General features: G+C 37.8%; 1 protein-coding gene across 2 annotated transcripts; it reads left to right on the forward strand.

Annotated features, from left to right (window-relative positions):
• Window positions 1-1,820: 1,820 nt before the first annotated feature.
• On the forward strand, window positions 1,821-19,049 carry anp32b (acidic (leucine-rich) nuclear phosphoprotein 32 family, member B). 2 transcript variants are annotated; one of them, XM_069190806.1, is made up of 7 exons: window positions 1,821-2,041; window positions 10,120-10,269; window positions 12,724-12,846; window positions 13,277-13,469; window positions 14,634-14,752; window positions 17,494-17,563; window positions 18,485-19,049. In XM_069190806.1, the coding sequence occupies exons 1-7, from the start codon at window positions 1,988-1,990 to the stop codon at window positions 18,556-18,558; spliced, it is 783 nt and encodes a 260-aa protein (XP_069046907.1). In that variant the 5' UTR covers window positions 1,821-1,987; the 3' UTR covers window positions 18,559-19,049. The 2 variants fall into 2 exon arrangements, with proteins under 2 accessions (XP_069046907.1, XP_069046906.1); XM_069190805.1 differs by having other exon boundaries at window positions 1,822-2,041; window positions 14,634-14,770.
• The last annotated feature ends 6,183 nt before the right edge of the window (window positions 19,050-25,232 follow it).

Here is a 25,232-nt window from a genome sequence, read left to right on the forward strand (position 1 = left end):
TGTAGAGCAGCAAACCAAAAAATAAAAACAAATAGGCTGTTAGTTGAAAAAATGAACCCCTAACAAACCTCAGAGTAAAACAATTTATCTTTTGAGGGGCATGTGATGAACTTATAAATGACACCAAGAGTTGCTTGGAGTAGATCAGAGTTTAACAATGTCTTCAAGCAGGCCGTGCAAATTAGAATTTGTTCTAAATTATCTTATCTGGACAAATGTTTCAATATAAATTAAAAATAAGATACCTCTTCTAAATGTACTGAATATTCATCAGTTTATTGATTTAATCAGAGACCCTTCATTCTACTAAGAAGCAGAAAACACACCTTTATTTAACCAGATAAATGAACGAAAGAAACAAGCTCTTGATTACAGTGAAAACCTGTAGAGTACCCATTTATACAGCTGGGCATTTTTCTGGAGTAACCTTGAGTGACGCACCTCACTCAGGATTACAACAGCAACGCTACACCTAGGATTTGAATCCACAGCTTTCTAATTAGAGGTCCTGAACCCTAATCGTTCCTCCACACTGCTGAGTGAAAGGTTCTAATGAGCAAACTGATTGCAGAGACAGAATGTGAATACTTATTTGTGTGAAACTGCGCAATGTGAAATTGTAGCAATATGGCTTGGCATAATGTAGTATTCAAAGCCCAAATCTAAAAAAACGTTCACTTTATTTTTTCTGTGAAAGCACCGAGCTCCCAAGTATATAGCCAGTATATACGCATTCTCTGTCAAGTTTTTAAGGATAAAGTGGTAAAACAAACAGAGCCCATATTTTTTCTTCATGGCTGTGAATGATGAATAGCTGACACATTGTACAAGGGGCCTATTCAGTACAGCCAGGCTCTGAAAGGGTTAAAAGCAACACAGCACCTTTTGTAAAGATCATAGTTTGGAATTAACAGACCACTCAGAAATACAGCTCCAGATTACTTGTATAATAAGGCTATTATTTATCTTTGATGATAATGATTATAATAATAATAATAATAATAATAATAATAATAATAATAATAATAATAATAATAATAACAAATGCAATTTTTAACAAGGTCTACCACATTTTTGAGGTTATTTAACAACACAACTCCCTGTTCTCTCCTTTCCGTGTCCTCTGAAAAGTACTTTCTCTCAGAAATTCATCCTTGCATTACTAAAAAATAATTTTACATTTGTTCCTTTGGCCATTGCTATGGAGACAATACAATTTTTTGATGTACTTATAAAAAATAAATGTTATTCCCCTCAACGTTTATTGTACATTTTTATTAAACAACTTAAAGCATGTCAACGGCCTTAAGAAAATAAGGTAGGCTTTTTAAGAATTATATAATAATTTTGTACCAGGCCATCTATCTCTAAACAACTGGATTAATGTTTGGGTGATATTAGTATGCTACACTACACAAACCTTGTCGCCATCATTAATGGAAATCACAGTATAGTAAACCTGTTGATAAAACAACCTACACTGCTACAGTTTATTACTTATAACGGAAATACAAAATAAGTAATAATACAATTTCACGCAGCACGATTTAAACACGAAAGCAAATCGTATCTGAAATGATTTTATTTGTACACACAATTACATAGTGTAAGAGTGCACAGTCACTCATAGCTATGCGTTTTACCTTAATTCAAAAGAGAGAAATTGTCCCTGGTAAGAAAACTACAATAATGAATGAAATGCCTTTGGCAACGTCATGTTCGGGAGTATGACAACAGGTCAGTCAGTGACTCTGCATTGCCTGTTTAACTGCAATGGGCGTCTCTGGCCGGCGGCGGCAGTATTGAGTATATATGTGTTTCAGTCCCATTTCCCTCCATGGTTTCTCCTCTCCCTGAGTAACTTGGCGTTTGGCTCACTTCATTATACAGTCCCATATTCTCCCTCCATTAAGGCATCTCTCTGCGTTTTGGACTGAATCAAAAATCCTTAAAAACCCAAGAGGAAAAAAAACTTTTAAAGGGGAAGATGGACATGAAAAAGAGGATCCACTTAGAGCTGAGGAACAGGACCCCATCTGATGTAAGAGCTGCTTTTTCAAACCTTAGTTTGTTACTTTTTCTGCTTTCCTGGTGATGACCTGTGTAATGGTGACCACATGGGTTTAGTTTTTTATTTTTATTTAATAACTGATAAATTACTGCTCAAGTTTCCGTATTAGGCTTTATCGAGGTGGTTAAATCTTACAGAGCTACATAACCAAATAGTTTCGGAGGCTTGGTTGTACAGTATTTAGTATTATTGTTGCAGTCGTTGCCTTTAACCGTTTCGGAGCCTCTTGTCTCCGTGTTGCTCCCTCGCTGGTGTGATAAAGGGTAACTTTTACTTGGCCGTATAGCGGGAGGGCTGCTTCTTTTTTATCGATGCATAGATAAAATTGATTTATTAGTTTTTTTTTTTGTTAAAGGTTTATTTTTACAGAAGGCTCGGTAGCCATATTTGTAACAGCATGAAATGGGGCGCCCTTTATTACAAAGCAGTTTTTTAAATAAACCTCGCTGGTGTAGCGCTGAAATAAGTAGTCTGCTCTAAAGAAGTACGGTGCAGGGTTATTCATAATCCTAAATTGAGAAGCAGCCGGGGTTGGTTTAACGTGTTTGCTTTCAACGCCCCAAAAGAACCAAAATCGTAGAAAAAAAATACTTAAATCACACTCCCCCCACCAAATAATCTAAATACACGTTTGTTTCAAGCCGAGAACCCAAAGTTGCAAACCGTTTTTATTTTCCTTCGAGGTTAAATCTTTCCAGCAATAATTACATGTTACACATTTTAAAGAAAAAAACGGTATTTAGGTTACATTCTTCCACAATAACCTACTGAAAAATACCATTTCTTTACACAAGACCTCCATAAAGCGTTAACGATTTATGTAAAAGTAGTGCACAGTTCCCGCCATATTACTACCCATTAAAAATACAAATCCGGTAATGTTTAATCCGAGATTAATGTTGTTTTTCTTGATTTAAAGCAAAATACTTTGATTTCACGGCAAAATATACTGCAGCCTCGGAATATTCAGTTACAAGACTAGCAAGTACAGCACCCAGGTGGCAAAAAAAACCCACGCTTCAACCAACACATGCAAGACGAATAACACGTTTCAAAAATGTTAAAGGTGAAGTTTTAATACGAGCGTATCTTTTGGTTTTATGAAGTGTTCAATCTAACTTTGCAGGTGAAAAGGGTGTTTTAAATCAATGCAGAAAAGTTATTCCGCTTCTTTTCCCCACTGCTCGGAAAAGCTCGGAGTACAGTCGCTCGGGAATCGCCATGTTGTCGCCCTGCCGTCTTTGAAGCCCTCGGAGAAAGGAACTTTCTCCATCTTTGTCCTCCTAATTTCCGTTCAAAACGACTCCTTCGTCATTCGCACTCGCACCAAGATACGATATTTCTGCTCAGTCACGTTTATTATTATTCGGATGTTTTTGTTCGGAGGCGATAAAAAAGTCGTTTTGATGTTTTTTATTGAAAAATATAGACGAGGCGGTCAATCCTCAGCGATGCTGATGTTTGATGGCGGGCTGACGGATTCTCTCTGCAACCCCGACAACAGCGCTCTGGCTCTTAAAAGGGCAATGGCTGGGAAGACAAATCATTGCCTCCAGTCACTGCAGCACAGGCACACGGTGAAGAGCACGAACGCATGCACTCAGTAGGCCAAGGATTATTATGCGTAATTCACCTCGTTTGCCTTTCCACAGTAAACAAGAACGCTTTTTATTGGTATTACCACGTTAAGTTTCTACGTGCTTTTGTCTAGAAAAGTTCACTCAACAAGGCGAACTCACCGTTTAGAATATTTATACACTCACGTCGAATATGTTCTCATTGTACACCGAAAACCTTAGTTTGTTCCAACAAATTCGTTAAATAACAAATCTCCTTTCCCCTTATTTTCCAGATTTGTGCTAGTATAAAAAGAGTCCCTTTGGTTACAATCATTCGTGCATTTCTGCACTGACGACTACAGTTTTCATGAAAGGGATGTGGTACACATTTGTAATTGTGAGAGCTCTCAACAAGCTGATTGAACTCTGGGACTGGTTGCATATAAGTTACAACACCTGAAATTTCAAAAGCATTATTAAAACTGGATAACATTTCGCTTAATTTGGGTATTGAATGTGTTATATACATTACTTTGTACCACCTTTAAACCTAAGAAAACTGGGGATGGGGGGTTAAAAAGAATACATGGAGCTAGAACAATAATGTGTTTTTGCTTAGTGTAGCTTGTTTCTTTAGCGACAAATCTCAGTTTTTTTAGGGGTCTTAAAATTCAGGGTGTGGTCACTTTGTGCTATAAATGAGCAGGTAAGTTGATCTATTGGCATTTTAGATTTAATGACTACTATTGGTAGGTAAAACTATGGATCAATTTTATGCCCAGTGAACATCCTTCAGACAGGAGATGTAAAGAACTTCATCTAACTTGCAAGTTTGACTAAATGACTGAATGTGTGCCTCAAAATAAGTCAATTTGTTGTATGTTTAAAGTGATTTAGTCAGTTAACTCTCTGGACTTCTTCAAGACTGACTGTCCAAAAGAAACTTAGGGGAAGTTAATTAAAAACTGGGAAATAGATGCACTTCATTACACAGAGAGTTGCAGGAGTCTGGAACAAGCTCTGCAGCAATTTTAAAGCCGATACCATTGCATCTTTCAAGGAAATGGCTGGATGAGATCCTTAGATCAATGAGCTACTTGCCAATCAAGGACAGATGGGTTAAATGCACAGTTCTTATAAATCACTGTTATTCTTTACATGTGTAATTCTCATTAATGAAGGTATTAGATTCTTTTAAAAATTATATTGCATTAATTGGTATGAGGACATTAGGGGCATTTTTGCCCAACATTTAGAAGATGTGAAGTAGAACAGTACACCAAAGAACATAAAGTAATTGTTAATTTATGAAGCTGTGCAGGAGTCTTTTAGAGATGACACAATTTTTTGAAAAAGTACAGTAATTCTCCTACACAGCAGGTGGCAGCAGTAAGTCTATAATTTGGTTGTTGCAGCTGGTGAAACTAAAGAAGGGCAATTCATCTAAAATAGTGGACCAAATACAGTTTGATGAACAGGACTGTAATGTGTCACTCTTGCTTCAAGTTATTTAATGGGATGATGTCCTAGAAGAGCTGCAGGCTCCACGGAGTGTGAATTGTTGTTTTGGTATTCAGGACAGTAGTGATTTTATTGAAATGCTAAGAGCTGGTCACGAAAGCACTAACAACAGACATGAAGCTGGTGCTTTAAGAAACTATCCTGCACTGTTGTGGTGCAAATGTATCTCACTTACAACAACAAAGCTTAAGATGGGTGTGTTCGGACAAGAAACAACTGTCTCCATCCCTGTTGTTTTAGAACTATAAAGCAGTTATAGGTCACACAATAGTAGTTGATCTTTCCTAAAGGATTTGAATGCACCTTTCTGTAATATACCAATACAAAGTACGTGACAATATGAAGTATTAATTCCAGTAATATTTTGCAAGTGCTGTGCATTTCTCTAAAGGTGTTGTATTTACCTAAGTCTTGTGTGTGCCCATTCCAGCACATGAATCAAGTAATTTGTGAAAAGGTTTACAGCTGAAAAGTTTACTTAACAATGAAAGCCTTCACATATTCAGGATACATCATCTGATTTGTTCTGTTGCCAGGATTGTTTTTGGAAGTTTGTACAGCAGGATTTAGGAAATGTAAATGATGAAAGTACAATGATTGTTTTTTTTTCCGTCTTGCCTTGCAAGGCAAATAAAAACCATTTAGTCATCTTCAGACCGCAGGATTCTAATTTAAAGTTAAATGTTTTAGAGATTGGACAGTGCTTTCAGGTTATTTTAGAATAGTGTTTCTTAACCTCCTCCATGCCATGCCACGTTTGCATGAATAAAAAATAAGTCTTTCACACTCCTCTCCTCGGTGCAAACACATTATTATTAACATTATAAACCTAATTTATTGCCATGTTTATCTGAGTTTGTCTCGAAGGGCAAAAGTTGCCTTATGGCAGGAATGATGACAGTGAAACACAGAGCTCTTGCTTCGATGCCCTGTTTTTTTTTTTGTGATCAACTTTATTTTAGAAACAAAAAAATAATATTCAGGCACCAACATTCTCCTCTTTTTATTTCTGTCCAACTTGAAAGCTTTAACTTGCACTTCTCTCTGTATCAAGTGTACACTGAATTCACTGATTTCTGCAGTAAACGTATGTACCGTATAGTGTGTGTATATATAGTTATTGTGTATATATATGTGACTTTTCCAAAATTTCACAGTAGCTGTAAATGTATGAAGCTGTCCAAAGGTACACCAGTTGCAAAAACACTTGTTGTATAGAAACACTTTCTTATTTTCTGAGACAAATGTAATGTTTAGGAGACAGATATGAAAAACATGTAGTAAGTCAGTGAAAAGTGTACAGTGCTGTCTTTCTGCAAATACCCTACAAGGTTGAACCAATATTACACATCATCTTACTTTCATTTTTCAGGACTGAAAGATTGTGGGGAGCACTGCTGGTCAGAACATTTTCTCTCTGTGCTATGGAAGGAAGTTTCAAAACCAAATCTGAGTAGTGTTTGTGTGTCCAAGTAACATCTTATTTCCTCATCTTAAAATACAGACATTTCTCCATAAGACAAACTGAGAAATGCAGGCTGAAGAAACTCAATGAGAAAGTCTTAAGGTCCAGGTTTTAGAAATGATTATTGATTCGTGTTTCTAATTGAATAGGGGGGCAGTGTAAGTATAGCAGAATCTAGATAAATTAGGGCAAATCAATTCTGCTATACCACTTTTGTATGCTGTGATTTGTTCTTATATATTTTATTTTATTACATCTTGGTATTGCAAATTAATTAACCACTACAACATCATGTGGTTTTTATAAACAAGGTCTAGAAATCTTAGTCAAGGAAATTTGCTGAGTTTTTATAGTATGAAAACATTCAGAACCTCATTAGGGTGTCCAATTGTTTGAAATTACAAAATGATGTATACGCATTTCTTTAAACTTAATATTATATTCAAAAACTGAATGTTCAGACTGAAGACTTTTAAGGGTTCGGTGAGTTACAGTAAGTGTCACAGAGAAGAAAGAAAAAATGACTAGTCTACTCGAAGACATTAACTTTATTATTTTTAAGCTGCCCCAGTGTAGCTTGGGCCTTGTGTTTTGGTTAATTGTCCTGCAGAAAGGTGAATCTTTGCCTCGGTTTTAATTCTATAGCAGAATGAAACAGGTTTTCCTCTAGTGTTTGCCTGTACTTTGCTCTATCCATTCTTCCTTAACTCAGTCAGTCTGTGCCAGATGTAACTCTTGGCATTTAGTCCATAAAGGCCACATCATCTTTCGCCACATGCTTGGAGTATCACTAAAAATCTTTGTGGCAACCTCCATGATCAGATGGCCATTCTGCAATACAGACCAGTTTTCTGGAATGACTGGGATGTTGTTGACTAATGGACATTTTCTGTTAGCCAGAACTCTGTAATAATTTCTGTTCAGTTGCTACCGTTGCTGGCTCTCAGTCCTGGGGGCCCTGGGTTTAGTTCTCAACCTGGGGGGCTGTCTGTGTGGAATTCGTATGTTCTCCCCTAGTTCGTGTAAGTTTCTCCTGGGTGCTCCGGTTTCCTTCCAATTAGGGCTGGGCGATATGGCCAAAAATATTATCACGATAAAAATGTTCATATCAGTCGATATCGATAATTATCATGATAAATGTCAAACCATTATTTCTTTCAAGTTTAAAGGCAGATTTTTTTCTCCTGAGTGAAAGTTGAAGAAACCAGACAGTTAATTGGTAAATTAAACAACTTTTTATTTTAAGAACACAACAAACACTTGCCAAACAGCAGAAACATTAAACAAATCTGTTAGCTGCCCGGTCTGCAACACGCACGCGCACTCGCGCAGTATTTTGTGCGCATGCGCATTTTATGCACAATGCATAAACATATATATCGAACATTTATCAAACTTTTGTTAAAATTATATCGAGGAAAATTATATTGCGATAATTATCGTTATCGAATTATCGCCCAGCTCTACTTCCAACAATCCAAAGCTTTACTGGTTTAGGTTAATTGGCATCTGAGAAAATTGCCCTAGTGTGAGTGTGTGGCACCCGTTACTTATTGGGATGGGCTCTGGCTTCCCTGTGACCCTGTATTGGAGAAAGTGGTTAGAAAATGGATTGATGGGCGATAGGTATTTTTTGTTTTTGTTTTTTGTTTCAAACATGTGAAGTATGTTATATATATAACATCTATTGCTACTTCAAAATGTCACAACTGCAAGCTTAAAAGCAACAAAATGTGAAAGCTGTGCAAGAGTGTGAATATTTTTGTAAGGCTTTACATTGTATATTCCTTTAAAGGAAGTTTTGAAACAAACCTCTGAGGACAATAACCGCCTCACAGGAGAATGTGAGAGTCGGAGCTGTACAGTGCAAAGATCCAAAATAATTGCTCAAACAGCTTGCTTGGTAAACAGGTAATCTTTTTTGGAATTGAGAATTAGGCGTTCCTGAAACAAACGGCAGACATGATATTAACTAAAGTGGTTCAGGTGGGTAGCTGCGTCAGCATGCGTAGGCTGCAAAGGAACAAGTAATAGGTTTATTCCATGCTGAAAAGAGAAAAAAGAAAACACAGCGTTTCCGCTATGGAGCCATCTTTGGGTGTTACTTGTTCCGGCACTCTTAGTATTAAGGCATAGGTGCCTTAAAGGTGCAAAACTAAGTCGAACCATGAAATGCCCCATTTTGATATTTCTTAAAAAAGTGCAGCTGAACAAATTCATTGGCTGAACTGAGCAAGTTAGTCCACGTTTACTCTACTACCATTTTTAAAGTACTTTATTACTCAGAACTCTCAGAATCTGATAAATCTGTCAGGGTTCTAACAGAAAACTATTCTCACAATGGCTTTGGTGGAACTAATTTCTGAATGTTTAGATATTAATGCCTGTAAGTGTACTGAGAGGCATTTAATATGCAACACATGCTATTGGTTGGAGTATTCATTTTTTGTCTCTCCTCTTAAATAACATTTTCATGTTCTTCAATGGCATGTAGACAAAAGATTCACCTCATTTGATCAATTACGTTTTAGTCTATTTTCTAACAATATTAGTGTGGGAGACAGCAAACACAATTGTCCATTTCAGCCTGTCTGAACCGTCCTAAGCTATTCATGATCAAGTAATAGGTCTATTAGTGGTTCAGTTGGGTAGCTGCGTCAGGAACGAGTAATAGGTTTATTCCATGTTGAAAAGAGAAAAAATAAAACACAACGTTTCAGCTATGGAGCCTTCTTCAGGTGTGCAGGCTCCACGGCCGAAATGTTGTGTTTTCTTTCTTCTCCTTTCAGCATGGAATAAACCTATTACTTGTTCATTAACTAAAGTGGTAGGGTGTTCAAACATTTATTTAGGCTGTATCAAATTGTAACTGTATTACAATTTAATTGCATGACTCATTGCATTTTTCATTGAGTATGTATAATAGGTTATTTACTTTTTAATTGGGAATTCATTCACTCTTTTATGAGATTAATATTGAATAATTTTCAGTTGTTTATAGTATAGAATATATTAAATTGGTTATTCATTTTTTTTACATCCTATATTGCATAAATGAAGCAATTTGAGTAGGTGGTGTAGGATATGGAGATGGATTATAGTTATCATTTGTTGTTTAGAAACTGTCAGTGGAAATTAGAATAATGGTCCAAGTGTCATTTCCATGCCAAAAGATGCATTTTATATTTTATTTATAGTCTAGGGGCTCAAGTCAATCAAATGAACAGAATGGTGCAGCTGCAGTCCTGGTTGGGAAAAACCCATTGACTTTTCATGTTAATCTGAATTTCAGTGTTGTGCCTGATGCAGTGGTTTAACCCAGTTTAGCTGGAATTAAACCTAGAAGAACACAAGGGAAACTACAGATACGATTCTGTGTTCTTGTCTGCTAAGCTACAAGAAAAGTAGAGACCGCGCTCCTGTTCGATTAAGATCAGTGCGTCTTTTCAGTTCCTCTGTGGTGGTTCTTTCTTTTCACTGGTTTACTTTCTTATATCCGACAGGTACGAGAACTGGTCCTAGACAACTGCAGGTCCAATGAAGGCAAGATTGAGGGCCTCACCGCAGAATTTGTGAACCTCGAATTCCTCAGCCTAATAAACGTTGGCTTAATCTCCGTGTCCAACCTCCCCAAGCTCGGCAAATTAAAAAAGGTAAAGTGTTGTTCCCTTTCAAGCGTTGCAATGGGAGTAGGAATTTCCGGAATGCTGGTTTAGAAGGATGAGCAATTTCCCCCTTGAAACACTTTTTTTCCAGTATGGTTATTATTCCTTCAAAATGTTTGATGACAGGCATTCCTTACAACGCACACAATCATATACTGTGTAAGTCTAAAAAGTCCCTGCACATTTATTTGATGATCCCATCTGAAGTTGGGGATTGTTTGGCTGTAATACGTCTAGTAATAATCTGTGGTAAGGCTATTTCGATATTGATAAATTAGTTTGAAATGGGTCGGCCTAGTGGCTCCGTGGTTAGCATTGCTGCCTTCCAGGGTTGAAGGCCTATGTTCAGTTCCAGACCTGAGGTACTATCTGTGTGGAGCTTGTATGTTTTCCTCTTGTTTGCATCGGTTTCCTCTGTGTGCTCTGGTTTCCTCCCACAATTCAAAGACATGCTGGTAGGTAAATTGGTTTCTGGGAAAATTGGCCCTGGTGTGAGTGAGTGGGTATCTATGTGTGTCTGTGTGTGCCCTTCAAAGGCTTGGCCTTGTATTCAGGGTGTGTTTAGCCTTGCGTTTGTTGCTTTGTTGGATTAGGCTCCATCTCCTCCATAACCCTGACTTGGATTGATAGTATGAAGTCAAATACTATATGTAACATACTTAATAAAGGAGTAGTATCTTTAACGTGACAGTAAATGCTCACTTCTAATTAATACAATATTACAAACCCAAAATATAGACGCTTAATCATGGTCTATCAATGACTTTAAACTGCATTAGACTTGATAATGATTCACTAAACTAGCAAAGGGGCTCAAAACACAGCACAAACCAATTTTGTAAATTCACATATATTGGGCCAGCTGTGTAAAGTATTAAGAAGGTAAACTTTACATTGTTTTAAAGTAGTAGGCAGCTGACTTTTGGAAAGTGGAAAGACAGTGAAATGAGTAGTTGGTTTTATTTAATACCGTTTCACAGAAATCAGGTGACTGAAAGTTGAAGGCACTAGGATCATTAAGGGCTGGTAATTTTGAAATAGGTATGGAAAAATTGACTTGTGCGTTTATCAGAAGTATCATTAGTCTTTTTATGTTTTCTCTAATGCATTCCAATGTTTTATGTTTTGTTTTCATAAGATGTCTTTGTGACATGCTTTCTTTTTTAAATAAGATTACGCTGGTTTCTATTTGCAGTGTTATTGCTATCTAGGTATCTTTAATGTTTACAGTATTGGACTATTAAAAATGTTAGGTTGAAGAGTATACCAAAATGCCAATAAAATGTTTTTAGGCTAGTTTCAGAAACCAAGTTGGTTTTGGTTTTTCACCTGTTACCTTAGTCCAAATTCAGTGCTTTATAGCCATAACGACTAGTTGCATAGAATTTGGTTCTGTGAGCACATACGGTTACAGACATACAAAGTATACAGCTTAAAGCCAATAACAGAATGCATCCACCTGACCTGGTTCACCTCTGATCACATTAAGAAAAATACACCATCTTTGAGGATTAGTTTATCTTTTTAGATAGAAATATCTGTGTATACAACAAACAAAGACATCGCTGTGTAATTATTTTTTTGCTCTGCTAAAATATCTCTCTACTCTGTACTTCAGAGTTGATTGTATAGTCGTAGACTTCCTAAGGTAGATATATTGATTTTTTTATTTAACAAATTTGTAGTCCCTGTGAGTCATCTTATAGCCTATTGAATAAGAAACAATATTTTGTGCAGTACTTATTCTTAAATTAACTGAAGTGAGAATGATTTTATCTATGCTCTCTAGTATGTGCTATTATGAGCAGAATTAATTTCCTATTATAACGAGCTAAAGCTGCTAAAGCTGTTGACATGTTTTGTTATTCCCTCAACTCAAATTAAATTTGATCTGTACATTTTTTTAATTCAGTCTTGCTGCGTTGTAGCAGTCTCACAGCATAATGTGCAGTAGCCTAGAATTTGATATCAGTTTTTATGTCTTGAGGATAATATTTACAAAAACAAAAATCACAAGATTGTACTCTTAATAGGCTGAAACACTAAATCCACTAAATTAGTTGACTGTCACTGCAGTGTCAGTCACTACTTACTTTGAAATAAAAAGGACTGACACGATGAAATGGCATCCAGTCTCCTCATGCACAAGCCGGCTGTTACAGTCTCTAATCCTAGAGTAGAAATGTTGTGTTCCAGCACAGGTTTAAAGACAAACTCGAAATAAAAAAGAAGGTCAATTTTAATCTTTATTCTTGCAACGTCAATAATACACCAGCAAAAGGCAGAGTGTTAAAGTATCTTGTTGCCGTCTGAGACTTCTAACACCTAAAACTGTTTAAAAAGTAATATCAGTCACCGTGGAATCGCCAGCATGATGACATACGGGCCACAACTGGCTTTTTGAGAGTTAGGTTAATTTAGCCGTCCTTTCTTCTTTTTCAGCTGGAGCTCAGTGACAACAGAATTTCTGGTGGCCTTGATGTTTTAGCAGAGAAACTCCCAAACCTCACACACCTAAACCTAAGCGGGAACAAACTGAAAGACATAAGCACGTTGGAGCCTTTGGTAAGTGGATGTGCTGAGAGAGGTCCGTTCACTCGATTCCTGTTTATTACTATGCCATTACAGGGTGATTTTCAAAGCTTTTAGCTCCAGCGAAGAACCCCAAAAGCGGCCCATTTTCTTAAAACCATCGGGAGATATTTGAAAGTCGGGGTGAATTTTTGGTAAACTTGTCTATTCTTTTAAAGAATGTTTAAAATCATCCTTTAAAAAAGGGCAAGAAAGCAATAATAGGCCACCACTTGTCTCTTCAGTGAGACATTCACAAGTGCTGTGTGTTTTGTATTAACCACCCGAATAATTAGACTTTCTCTCATTGACTTTTTGACCCACAGTGTTCCTTCCATCCAGGGAAGTAAGTTTGTTTGCTGGGGAAGCTCTAGCTGATTAGGAAGTTTGCAAAACCCATGTCGTCCTGTGCTCTTCCCACTAGAAAAAGCTGGACAACCTGAAGAGCCTGGACCTGTTCAACTGTGAAGTGACGAACCTGAACGACTACCGGGAGAGCGTCTTCAAACTGCTCCCGCAGCTGACCTACCTGGACGGCTACGACCTCGAAGACCGGGAGGCGTCCGACTCGGATGGCGAGGTGGACGGAGACGGCGTAGACGAGGAGGACGACGAAGGTGAGCCTGGCGCAGAGCCCGGGCGGGCTTTTGTCAGAAAGGCGGAAGGTGTTGCACGTGGGGATGCTGTTTAGTTGAGAAGCTGATTTTTTCCCTGTTGCACTGGATGCTTGCTGCACAGTTAATAATAGTAATTAATATTAATTGCTCACACTTACATAGCACTTTTCTAGACACTCCACTAAAAGCACTTTACAGGTAATGGGGACTCCCCACCACCACCAATGTACAGCTATAGTGCTCCAGTACGCTCATCACACACCAGATATCAGTGGGGAGGAGAACATAGATGGGGATTATTAGGAGGCCATGATTGGTAAAGGCCAAAGGACAACGAGGATAACACCCCTACTCTTTTTGAGAAACGCCCTGGGATTTTTAATGACCACAGAGAATCAGGACCTCGGTTTTATGTCTTATCCAAAGGACGGCACCTTTTAAACTGTAGTGTCCCTGTCACTATACTGGGGCATTAGGACCCATATGGACCGCAGGGTGAACGCCCCCTACTGGCCCCACTAACACCTCTTCCAGCAGCAACCTTAGGTTTTCCCCAGGAGGTCTCCCATCCAGGCTCACACCTACTGACCCTCAGTGGGTATTCAGTCTTGAGCTGCAGGGTGATATGGCTGGTGGCTGAGTGTGATGTGTATTTGTGCCCACTATGCGGTGAATATAGTTAGAAGAGCTCACAAATTCAAGGCAGCCTTCTTGGTTATTGGACTAATAACTCTACATTCCCTTAAAGTAAGACAATGCATAACTTGAGAGGTTGTATTGAAGCATTTGTTAATACACAGTTGTCGTTTTAGATGGTTTATATTTCCTTAAATTCACACCAACCAGTTTGGTGCAGCATACTCTCAATTGGGGCAATTGAATGGATTTTGGTTTCCAGTGATCTCTGAGATAAGATCAGACCGGTATGTAAAACCAGAGATGGACAGCGAATAAAAGAGGCATGTGATTAATTAGATATGATGAGACTAGGCCATTCAGCTGTTCATTTAGCTTGCAGGGTACTGATGCGAGTTATGCAAATGTGCATCAGTGTTCCAAGTCACTGCCGTAAAAGGGCAGCGCCTGAATATGTGCCATGCTGGCGAGTGGTTTAACATGCATCCTCATGTCACACCCATAATGCTTTTTTTCTCTCCGGAGCAGAGGGCGAGGAGGAAGAGGATGAGGAGGAAGATGGGGAGGAGGAGGATTTTGATGAAGAGGAAGACGAGGACGATGAGGATGAAGAAGAGGAAGGAGAAGGCGAGGATGATGAAGAGGAGGTCAGTGCAGAGGAGGAGGTAGGGTCAAAGCGTATTCTTTAGAGTGACTGCGGTAGAGATATAGTTGCAGGTAGGATAGTCATTATGTATCATTAATGGGTTTCATAGTACAGTACCAGAGTAGCATGATGGCATTATTTCCAGGAATCTTGCACGTTCAAATCCCCTATGGAAAGAGAGTTTGAAATAGCAGGGTTTAAGCAAGCCTGGCAGAGGCGGAAAGCTCAGAAAAACCTTCCAGATTCAAAAAGACCAGCGCTGTGGCTTGGATCATACTTTCTCTACTCCAGTATTATTCCTTTGTTGTTGGCATTCCACGTGTGAGGTAGCCGTTATTTAAAAAAAAATGAATCATGGAATAAACAACTCCATCTGGCCATATATTTAATTATCAATTATGTTTTCAAAAACAAGTAAATATATATGGATCCACATATATTCAAGTATAAATACAAAAAGGCATAGTTGTGTCCACTTGTATGATTTCTGGCATTCCCAAAGGTGTCAGAGTTATTTGTTTAAGAGCATAAGTGAAAGGAAGCCATCATCCTCACTTGGTTGCCAGCAACACATTGACCTAACAATCTTAATCAGCCACTTCCTGAGGATTCCCGGGCTATAAACTTTAACAACATGTCTTGGCAGCTTGTTCAGGATAACCACCCTGAGATCTCCGGACACATACAAATCACAGCTGAGCTGTACACAGTTTTTAATAAGTATAGGGGTTGCATGGTTTGTCTGTTTTGTGGTCTTGAGTTTCATGCACCTTGTTATGAAGTACAGAGAACCATATGATAGCTGCGGAAGGGGAAATGGGAACGATTGGCGATGGTGTCATGGGCCGGATCAGCTCTGTGTTCTTGACTGTGAAGGATGGTCAAAAGAATTCACAGAGTCAAAAGCAACGGAACACTGAATTTGTTGTTAAACTCTTATCACCCAGTTCCATTTTTAGCTGCAGAAGAAAAGTCATTTATTTAAAATCACTCCTCCAGCTGCTCTGCCAAACCTGTAAAATCGTCCGGACCTGATCAACTTACACAGAAAATTCACAAGTATTTATTTTTAGTTTTGGAAACTTAGCAGTTGGCACTGTGTTGCAGTGTGTACTAGTTCGGAGGCCTGTAGCTCCCCTGGGTTAGTTGGCCCTACAGGAAGCAGGGCCAAAGCTTTCCTTATGCATTACGTCCGGTATTTCGTTTAATCGTCCATCTACTTAAGAGTGCTGTAGCTCCATAGTTTGGGAACTTGACGTACTGATTTGCTTGCAGTGAAATGTTTTTGGTAACATAATTCTTTGTGTTTAGTGTTATGAGATTCAGAGATAATCCATCCATCCATTTTCTAACCACTTCATCCTATTTAGGGTCGGGACAGGATCCCCATTCATTGCAGGGCACTCACAGACACAAGCACACACCTCACATTGGGGCCGATTTTTCCAGAAGCCAGTTAACCTACCAATATGTCTTTGGACTGTGGGAGGTAACCACAGCACCCAGACCAAACCCGTAGCATACAGACTTAACACAGACAGCACCAGAGGTCTAGAATTGAACACAGGTCCCCAGATCTACGAGGCAGAAATGCTAACTATTGTGCCACTGTCACCCTTCAGAGATGATACAAATGCTTATTATCCCTGAAAGAATATCTTTTATGGGTATTTGGCATACCTTTCTTATAGCATTGACTGTTCTTTCTGTCTGTCAAGCCAGGTGTGATGTTTGGGGGGAAAAAAGGTAATGCCTGCTTCATACACACCTGGATCGTGTCTCCTTTGTTGGACTCAACAGAATTTATAAACAAATTGCAGGATTGACCAAGGACTTGTAGATTAATGTAATTTCCAGGTTTTGTGAGTTTCTGCAGTTGTTTTTAGAGGTTAGTGTAGAACATTTACTGTGGATAAAGGAAACACAGTTACACTGTCTTGTTTTGTAAGGGTAATGTTTTATGGCCATGCTAAAAGCAGTACTTTGGCCTCTGTTTTTTTGTTCTATGATCAACTCCCTTACTGACAGACTGGGGATGTGGTACTTTTCCTTGTGATTTGCCCCTTTATTGCCACCTACTGTCTGTTTTCTAGATTCCCTGCTAGATTTCTAGTTTTTATTCCTTTTCCTTGTTTTCATTATTCCTACAGTACGTTCTTATATGTCTGTTTGTGTATATGTTGAAAAGAAATATGTGCTTTCCTGGGATTTGTAAATCTGTTTAATGTTGACCTTGTGGACCCTCTGTGAAGGGTGCAGTGTGTTCAGCAAAACCAGCTTTTGAAAATATGAGCAGATACAGACACAGGAACGGTTAGTTTGGCTGGACAGCAGGTTTCTAGGTTTTTCACTTTCTTAATTAAAAAAACTAAAAGTTTGAGGAAAACGGTTCAGCTATGTTAATGAACTGAGGTCTTTAGTTAAGATGACATTCCACTTAACACAAACTTTTAAAAACTGATGCTCATTTGAAATGAACACCACTTCTCTGTCTCTTTATTAACTCTTAACTGAAATTGCAGTTTGTTTAAAACGTTATCAGCACGATTAGTGTCTACACCAAGGTGCTGTTGTGCAGTCTGTCTGCAAGCACTGATTATTGCCAAAGGTTTCCAAAGCCATGGAAAAAAAGTCTTAAAACCCACTATTTTTTTTATTTTTAATTCTGAAAAATAACCCGATCCAGGAAAACATTCCTGTTAGTCTCAGGTCTCCCAATCTAACTGAACTCATGACTTCCAGGAGGAAGACTTTGGACAGGATGGAGAGGTAGATGATGAAGAAGATGAGGATGAGGAAGAGGACGATGAAGGTGAGTTCAGAGTTTGAAATGAGTATGCTTTTCTGTTATCTGCTGTCTGAAGTGTGTTATGAATTTAGAATCCTACAGATGTGCACGTATGTTTACTTGAACACTTTTGACAAAAAAGATTAATTGTTTTCCACTATTTACAGTTTAGTGGCTTAGACGAGAGATGACTAGTGTTTTAAAAGCAGAAGGGGCTGATTTTTAAGTTGCGGTTGTTTTATTCCTTACCTTAATTGAAGTTAAAGGGAAAGAGATGCACATAATTGAATTTCTGCATTAAACAGTAAATGAGGAAAAACTTTCCATAAGGAAAATAAAAGCTTTTGTACCAGATTTGGCTGGTCTTGTGCTTAGTTTTTTGTCTTGGTGAGGGCTGTATGTGACTCATTTGCACAGTGAATACAGCTTTTATACTGAGTTTTCAAACTAACAACTGATTTAAGGCATTCTAAAGCTGAAATTAGTACTTTGCATTTCTCTCTCTATATATAAATATAGTTTGAATTTGGGGTGCAAAAGTGATAATTCTATCACTGATTTTTTTTGTCTTTTTACTTGTTTTATATTGTTAACCATAGCTGTCTAAATGAATGGTTAAAACCTATTCTATAGCTGGGATTTAAAATGGATGATTTTAAGGATTTTGACTGCATGCAGACTAGAATTTGCTTTTCGAAAGCGTACTGTGCAATCATGCAAACAGCCTTAAGATGCAGTAAAGTATTATGTGGGTTTTAAAATTCATGAAACAGATTCTAAAATACCTACAAGCCCCCATTTCCCTGTACTAGGTTTTGTAAGTCTTTGCACTCATTCATATTAATAAGCCTTCTGGTCTCTGCATGAGGCTCAGTTCCTCTGTTCCTCCTGCTGGCACTGGGGACCTGCCGGGAAACTGTAACTCCTTTCATTTTTTTTTTTCAGATGAAGAGCAAGCCGGCAAAGGTGAAAAGAGAAAGCGAGAGGCAGATGACGAAGACGACGAAGATGACGATTAAGAGCAGATGCCCAGTTGGTCCCCTCCCTCCCCACAACTTACTTTTATTCTTCCTTCTTTTCATCCATCCCTCAAATGAACTGTATTGTATCAGATGAACTGACCCTGTGGAAGTGCAGCTACGGAACTTATTGGAGAATCTTCTTAAGAGCAACGTTCCATCCAGCATTCCACAATTTCTACTGTCAATCCCTAGCGTGATCCTGTTTGAGGACTGTTGGTAACAATGTTTAGTTGGGGTCAGCGTTTTTAATATTTCGTTGGGGGCTCCTAGTTTTTGTTTTTGGTTTTTGGTTTGTTTTCTTTATTGGTTTTTGTTTTTCTCGGTAAGATTATTGCTATAGCAACAAGGAGAACGAAAGGCTGTGATTGGCAAGCCATGGTTTTCGAATGGCTGCCTGTTGCACAAATCAAGGTTGTAGCAACATTTTTACTTTCTGTAAGTCAAAAAAAAAAAGCTTTGTAAATAAAATCTTAACATTTTGTTCTTTGCGCTCTGTGCTTTGCGTTCTTTTGATCCCGTGATTCATGTATGGTAGTAGTCCTTCCTCCCATTTTTTTAGCCATGTACATTTTTATGGATCACGGGTAGTGTCAAGGTAGAACTAGAGCCATACAGCAAAAGCCACAAGTCCGGAATCTGTTTTTCCTGAGCTACGGGTGCAAAACATCAGATAATGGCCTACTTGTGCTGTGGTGTTACCACCTTCCAAATCGGCTTCATCAGAACTGAAGGGCTAAAGAGCAAGTTTATTCGTGCCACATCTATGTAACCTGAGCTGTAAGTTTCACAGAATTAAAAAAAAAAATTATGATGAAGAGGTTCCGTGTTTCAAGGAGCTATCTGCACATTTCTGTTAAAACCTCTCGCTGTTGAGTTTTCAGCACTTTAACCTTCAACTCCGTTATGAAGCTTTCAATTTATTTGGGATTTTCTGCACAATTGCATTTATGTCAGAGAATTGCAACAGACACTGTTTTGTGCAGTGTGATGTAAAGTTTCGCAACAAAGATTGCTGTTATTTTTGTGCACCATTATCGCAATACTTCCGTTAATGAGCCCGTCGGGGTACATACAGAACGTGTATCCGCGGTCTACAATATTTTTCAGTGGTTCTTCTACTTCAGTCACTGGCCCCTTAGACATCCTTGAAAGGCTACAGAACTGTTTTGAATTTTTTTATAATGATGGACATAGGTTGAATTTCAGATATATAATTCTTCTGTTAGAACCTTGGTGATCTCGGTCTCATTTGGACGTCTGTCGTACTAAAAAACCCTGGTACGGCTCTTGGATTAAATTGCTGCAGCCTTCTGCCATTATCCTTGTGCTGTACACAGTTGTTTCACCTCTTACTGATGCTTTTTTTTGAGCATTTTATACTCTTCAGAGTAAAATGTTTTCTCATGGTTTGTTTGATTGTGCCTGTCATCTATCCTGTTTTTCTACCTTGTTTTGAAAGGGTGTATTCGATCTTTAATTTAACTCTTAAATGTATAGCTGCTTCTTCATAATGCACAGGGCAGTCCCCCCTGAGGAGCCAGGAGTAGGATTCCTTTTGAGATTCCTGAGGGAGTGGAGTTTGAGACGCTGTCTGCATACCAACCTCTGCAATTTTCTTTTTCTGAAGTTTTAAACTATTCATGAGGTCTTGAGGAATTTTAGCAGAACATGTGCAATGCAGCAGAGTGCTGTCTTATGCTTCCTAGAAGCTGTTTGTGCAGAAGACAAACTGCATTACAGAGATGTATTTGTGCAGATGATGGCTCTTCTCTTCTAATGCGTGGAGGGCCTTCTGCATGTGTTGGGGTTTCACATTACATTATGCTGTGGTAAAAGCAGGCTTCTGTAAAACATGCTTTGTCGTGGAGAGCTGCAGTTCAGGAGCTTCATTGCCAGCACCTTAAAATTTAGGGAAGGTTGTTAAGGCAGGGATTAAAGATCATGGTTAAAATAAAAATGTGAAGGAACTATAGTAAGACTAAGGCTTTTCCAAAGACAAAATGTCTCACGATTAGATAAACAACGTCTACAACAATTATCTTGCCAATCTGTACTTACCGGTTTCTTGTGATACAAGTGGTGCAAAGAAAACCTTGTTTTTAACATTTTTAACACTATACTGTTAGTTCAGGCAATATATTAAAAACCTTTTATGCTGGAAGTGCTCAAATAATTCAGAGACTGACATTTTTATCAGATTATTTTATCTTTAACATATTTTGATGTTAAAGATAACTTTCATAAGGTCCCAGCATAATCCACGGGTGCAAAAGAAAAGAGATTCAGTGGTTGGATTGTTGTAAGTCCATCAGTACTCAATGAGGAGAAAGTCAATTGGTCAGATGTGGCCAAAGCTAATACTTTGTTTGCTTTAGATGGAAGAATTATGAGTTGCTAATGTGTCAGGAGGGGATTTATGGCCTTTATGATGCAATAAATCATGAATGAATGTCTTTGATCATTTTGGATAATGATTCTTAAGTACCCATTTTACAAATGTTTTATGGCAATAAAAAAGTTTTTTTATGTGGAATGTGAGGAGTACAATTATGATGTTCCTTTTAAATCTTGCCATAAATACTTTTGTGTTTACCTGAATTTTCAATATACTGTTTGTCTATCTCCTGATAAGAAAATATGTATTATTTTCTGACTTGTAAAATCAATTGAAGATAACTATGCATGTTAATTAAGCAACAATAGTAATTTGGTAGGGATGCAGTGCCTCATTTAAACCTGTTTAAGGGTAACTAACCAACTTTTAGACCTTTCTGGTCTAATTACAATTCAGAGTATGCAGGACTGTATCGTAATTCTGGGAAGAATTTAAAAGAGGTGTCTGCAGTCAGTGAAAACTTGCTGGTGGCCATTTTAAAGTTTGGTGATGTTGTGTAAGTGGATTCTGTTGAAAGCATGGGGGGAATTCCAGTACAAAGACACTCCTGAATCAACCAGTTTTAGGTCTTGCACATTGAAAGTTCCCGTTTGGTTTGGAAAGAAAGATGTGAAGAAACTTTTGGGATAATTACATGCATGCCTTTTGATCGTATTTGAACGGGAGCATACTTTGTATTCAACCCAGCGAGGACACAAAATATAGGGACATATAAAGTACACGAGCGTAAAAATTCAGTAATTGGTTGCATGATTCATTTAACTTGCGAGTTTCTTCATAATCGTGTGAAATGCTTTGTTGAGCTTTTGTTGCAGTCACCTTACATTTTTGCCTGTTCTTAGAGAAGGTGTTCTTACTTCAATTTGCTCTTCAGCATGTAAAATGGATGCTCAGTTTGACCTCTTGATGATGTTTTGGGTTATTGTACTTCTGCATGGTGAAATTCACCCAATAATTATAAATACAGTAGTTTTGTCTTCTCGAAAAGTCAAGTTCAAGTAGGTAGCTGTGTCAGCATGCGTAGGCTGCTAAGGAACAAGAAAAGGTTTATTCCATGCTGAAAGGAAAGGTCAAGAGACACAATGTTTCGGCTGTGGAGCCTTCTAGAAAAGCAGACAGTTGTCTCTGTACGTTTCAGTTTCTTCTGCTACTGCCATAATAAGGTCCATCATCTATAAAGGTAAGAAAACTGGTACCAGTCACCTCTATTATGTTTCACAGATAAAGAGGTGTTCTTTGGAGCATCTGTAGGAGCATTCTTTCTCCACACTTTCCATCATTTCAATAAAGGTTTACCTTGGTCTCATTTGTCCATAGAACTTTGTTTCAAAACTTCTGGCATATTATAAATCTTGGCAAATTCTTATCCGTTTTATTTTGTTCTCTGTACAGATGGTAGGTTTACATCTTGTAACGCAGCCTCTGAAATTCTGAAATCTCAGTCTTCTGTGAAGGATTTTGACACCTTCACCTCTGCAGTCTGAAATTTATTGCCAGTTTCACAGATAGACATTTTGGGGTTTTCCTTGACAGCTTTCATATTTTTTTCAGTCATCAGTTATAAAAGTTCCATTTGGCTGACACAGTCTTACATGATTTGTAATTATACCTGTGGTTTCTTTCTTCAGTGTTTTCCCAAATCCTTGCTTTTGGTTTAGTTCCCAGCTTTAGTTCCGATCGAGTTTTTTTCATTCCTTTCAGCTTTAAATTAGCTTGCTTTTTAAAAAGGAAAGATATTGGTTTCCATTTTGACTTGACTTCACTACAGATGCCTGAACACTGAAATCAAAGCTAAGCAGGTTGATATGATGTTTACAGCTCTTAAGTGAATGTTTATTATCAAACAGCTCCTTCAAAATAAAGAGGTTCAGCACCATCAGTTTAATTGACCCAATACTGTAGATCTGAATTGACTTTCTACAAATACTAAAGTGTACTTGACACTCATGGTTTATCATGAGAAATTAATATTAGTGTTCATTGTGAAAATCCCAGTTTAGATGTCACTGTGCCACTGTTACAGTTGTAGATTTCTAAAAAATGACAAACTGTATTTCACCAAATCAAGACAAACTGAAAAAGCCAATTAAGGTCTTTTAGTAAAAAGAAAGTCAGAGTGTGTTATATATAAACTGGAAATCGCTGAATCCAGGCTTTTCAATTACAGAAGTAAAGCTGGGTGATCATTGCTAGGATAGCTTTAGACTAGGAAATAATGGAGTTTAATCCCAAGGTTCCCCCCATCATTGTCCTGTGGGGGCTACTGTGTCCAGGACTTCTTAATTTTTGCTCCAGGTAAATTCTTATTGCTCTCAATTTCTTATTCAGACATATTTTAAAATTTGCTTTCAGATCTTAAAAGGTGAAACAGCACCTGTAACTCGTATCGAGCTTGTACCCCTTGCTGAGTTTCAGAACTCACCCCATTCAGGTGTGCTGCCTGACATAATGTGGGAGTGTCCGATACACGGTCACTCCCAACTGTCTTGTCTTTACTTGATAAACAATCAAGCTGTTCAGTCAAAAATAAGAGTAATTGTGTTAAGGAGAGACTGCTCAAAATTCTTTATGCCAAAGATTGTGAAAACTACCCTCGAAGTAGGTAAGTAATAGTACGAATGAGTACAAAAACACTGTCCCTGAAAGTCTATACCACAAGCAGATGATTGTAATCATTTAAACTAGTCATCACTGAGCACTAGAGATTAAGAGCTCAGCTGCAAACAAAATCCTGGAGGCACAGTCATCTCCCAGAGCCAAGGCTAGTATCACTGGTTTACATTATGAAGAGTGCACAGAATCTAATTTTACTAAAGTTACACTAGACACCCTCCATAGCAGCTTTGTGTTTCGGGCAGTAGATTTTATGAGGCACACAGATGAATTAAGAGTACTTAGAGTGAATCTATAAAGTTGTAAATCACGTTTTACACAAGAAATAAAAAGTTAATACAATGTAAAGTGAGTAGTGGATATTGCTTTGAATATTAACTTTTTATCTTGACAGTAGAGGGCACCAAAGATCAAAACAAAGTTGTACAAAACCCCAGCACTACAAACCAGTGGAACGTACAAATGATCCTTAATGTGGATGGAATTAAATTAATTCTTTTAGTTTTTTTTGTTTTTCTGAAGGCTTTTCATCAAGTTCCTTTTAATATATTAAATTTTTAGTTGAAAGCCAGGCAGTAGATATTGAAGGCATGTATTTAGATTGATTACTAGATAATGAGTACAGATAAGAGATGGATGATCACAATGATCCTGGTGTGATACTATTGTTGGAAAACCACAGGAATCTGAGAGTGGTCAAACACCTGGCAGAAGACATGTAATGATTGAATGATACATGCAGAGTATTCCATTCAAGTATTAGAAGTAAACTATAAATATATAATCCTGAGCATGAAGAAGCTACTTATGAAGAAAACTTAGAGGATTATGATTATGTATCACTTACCTCTTCTAGACAATGTGGCAAGCAGAATATTAGAACATGTACTGTAGCCAGAAGCATAGATTTTAATCAAGAGATGTTCCAGTAAAACCTGATTTAGAATACTGTGTACAATGTTTTGGTTACCACATTACAAACATATTGTGCTGCTCTAGACTCAGAGAGCAGATACATTTCTATGTTTAAAGGCATGGCTTGAACAGAGAAGACTATGGGGGGGACCCCAGTATTCAAAAACCGTCAAAGGCCTTGATAAAATTAAAAGCTGAAAAGAAACCACAGGACAGAAATGTAACATATAGGGAGGTGCATTTAAACCTGAGAACAGGAGACACTTTCCTACACTTTCTTCAAAGGGTTGTGGGACTGTGTAAGAGGCAAACCTGTCATGTTGTCAAATTTGACACCTCACCTGGATGAAATCCTGGGATCGATGACCTGCTAGAACCCAAACAGGTTAGGTTGGCCTCCATTTGACCATAAGCATCGTGACACACTCCTATTAAATTACATCTGTACGTCATTTACTTAACTTGGGAGATTAGTAATTGTATTAGAGGATGGTGTTGAAAGGTGTTCTGTACAAATAATAAAAAATAGTTTGATATTTCATAAGAAAATGAAACAATATGTAATATTGCATTGCATATTTTAGAAAACAAATGTTTAATTTTGTTTTTGCTACCTAAAAGTAAAAGTCAATACAATATAAATGACTAGAGGTCTTGTGAATAAGCCTTATTTTAAAAAATGAATAGGATTAATTCGGATTTTTATTATCAAAACAGGAAAACAGACAACTTACATAAAACATTGTTT

Source organism: Lepisosteus oculatus, chromosome 1 (genome assembly GCF_040954835.1).
Source record: "Lepisosteus oculatus isolate fLepOcu1 chromosome 1, fLepOcu1.hap2, whole genome shotgun sequence".
NCBI lineage: Eukaryota > Metazoa > Chordata > Actinopteri > Semionotiformes > Lepisosteidae > Lepisosteus > Lepisosteus oculatus.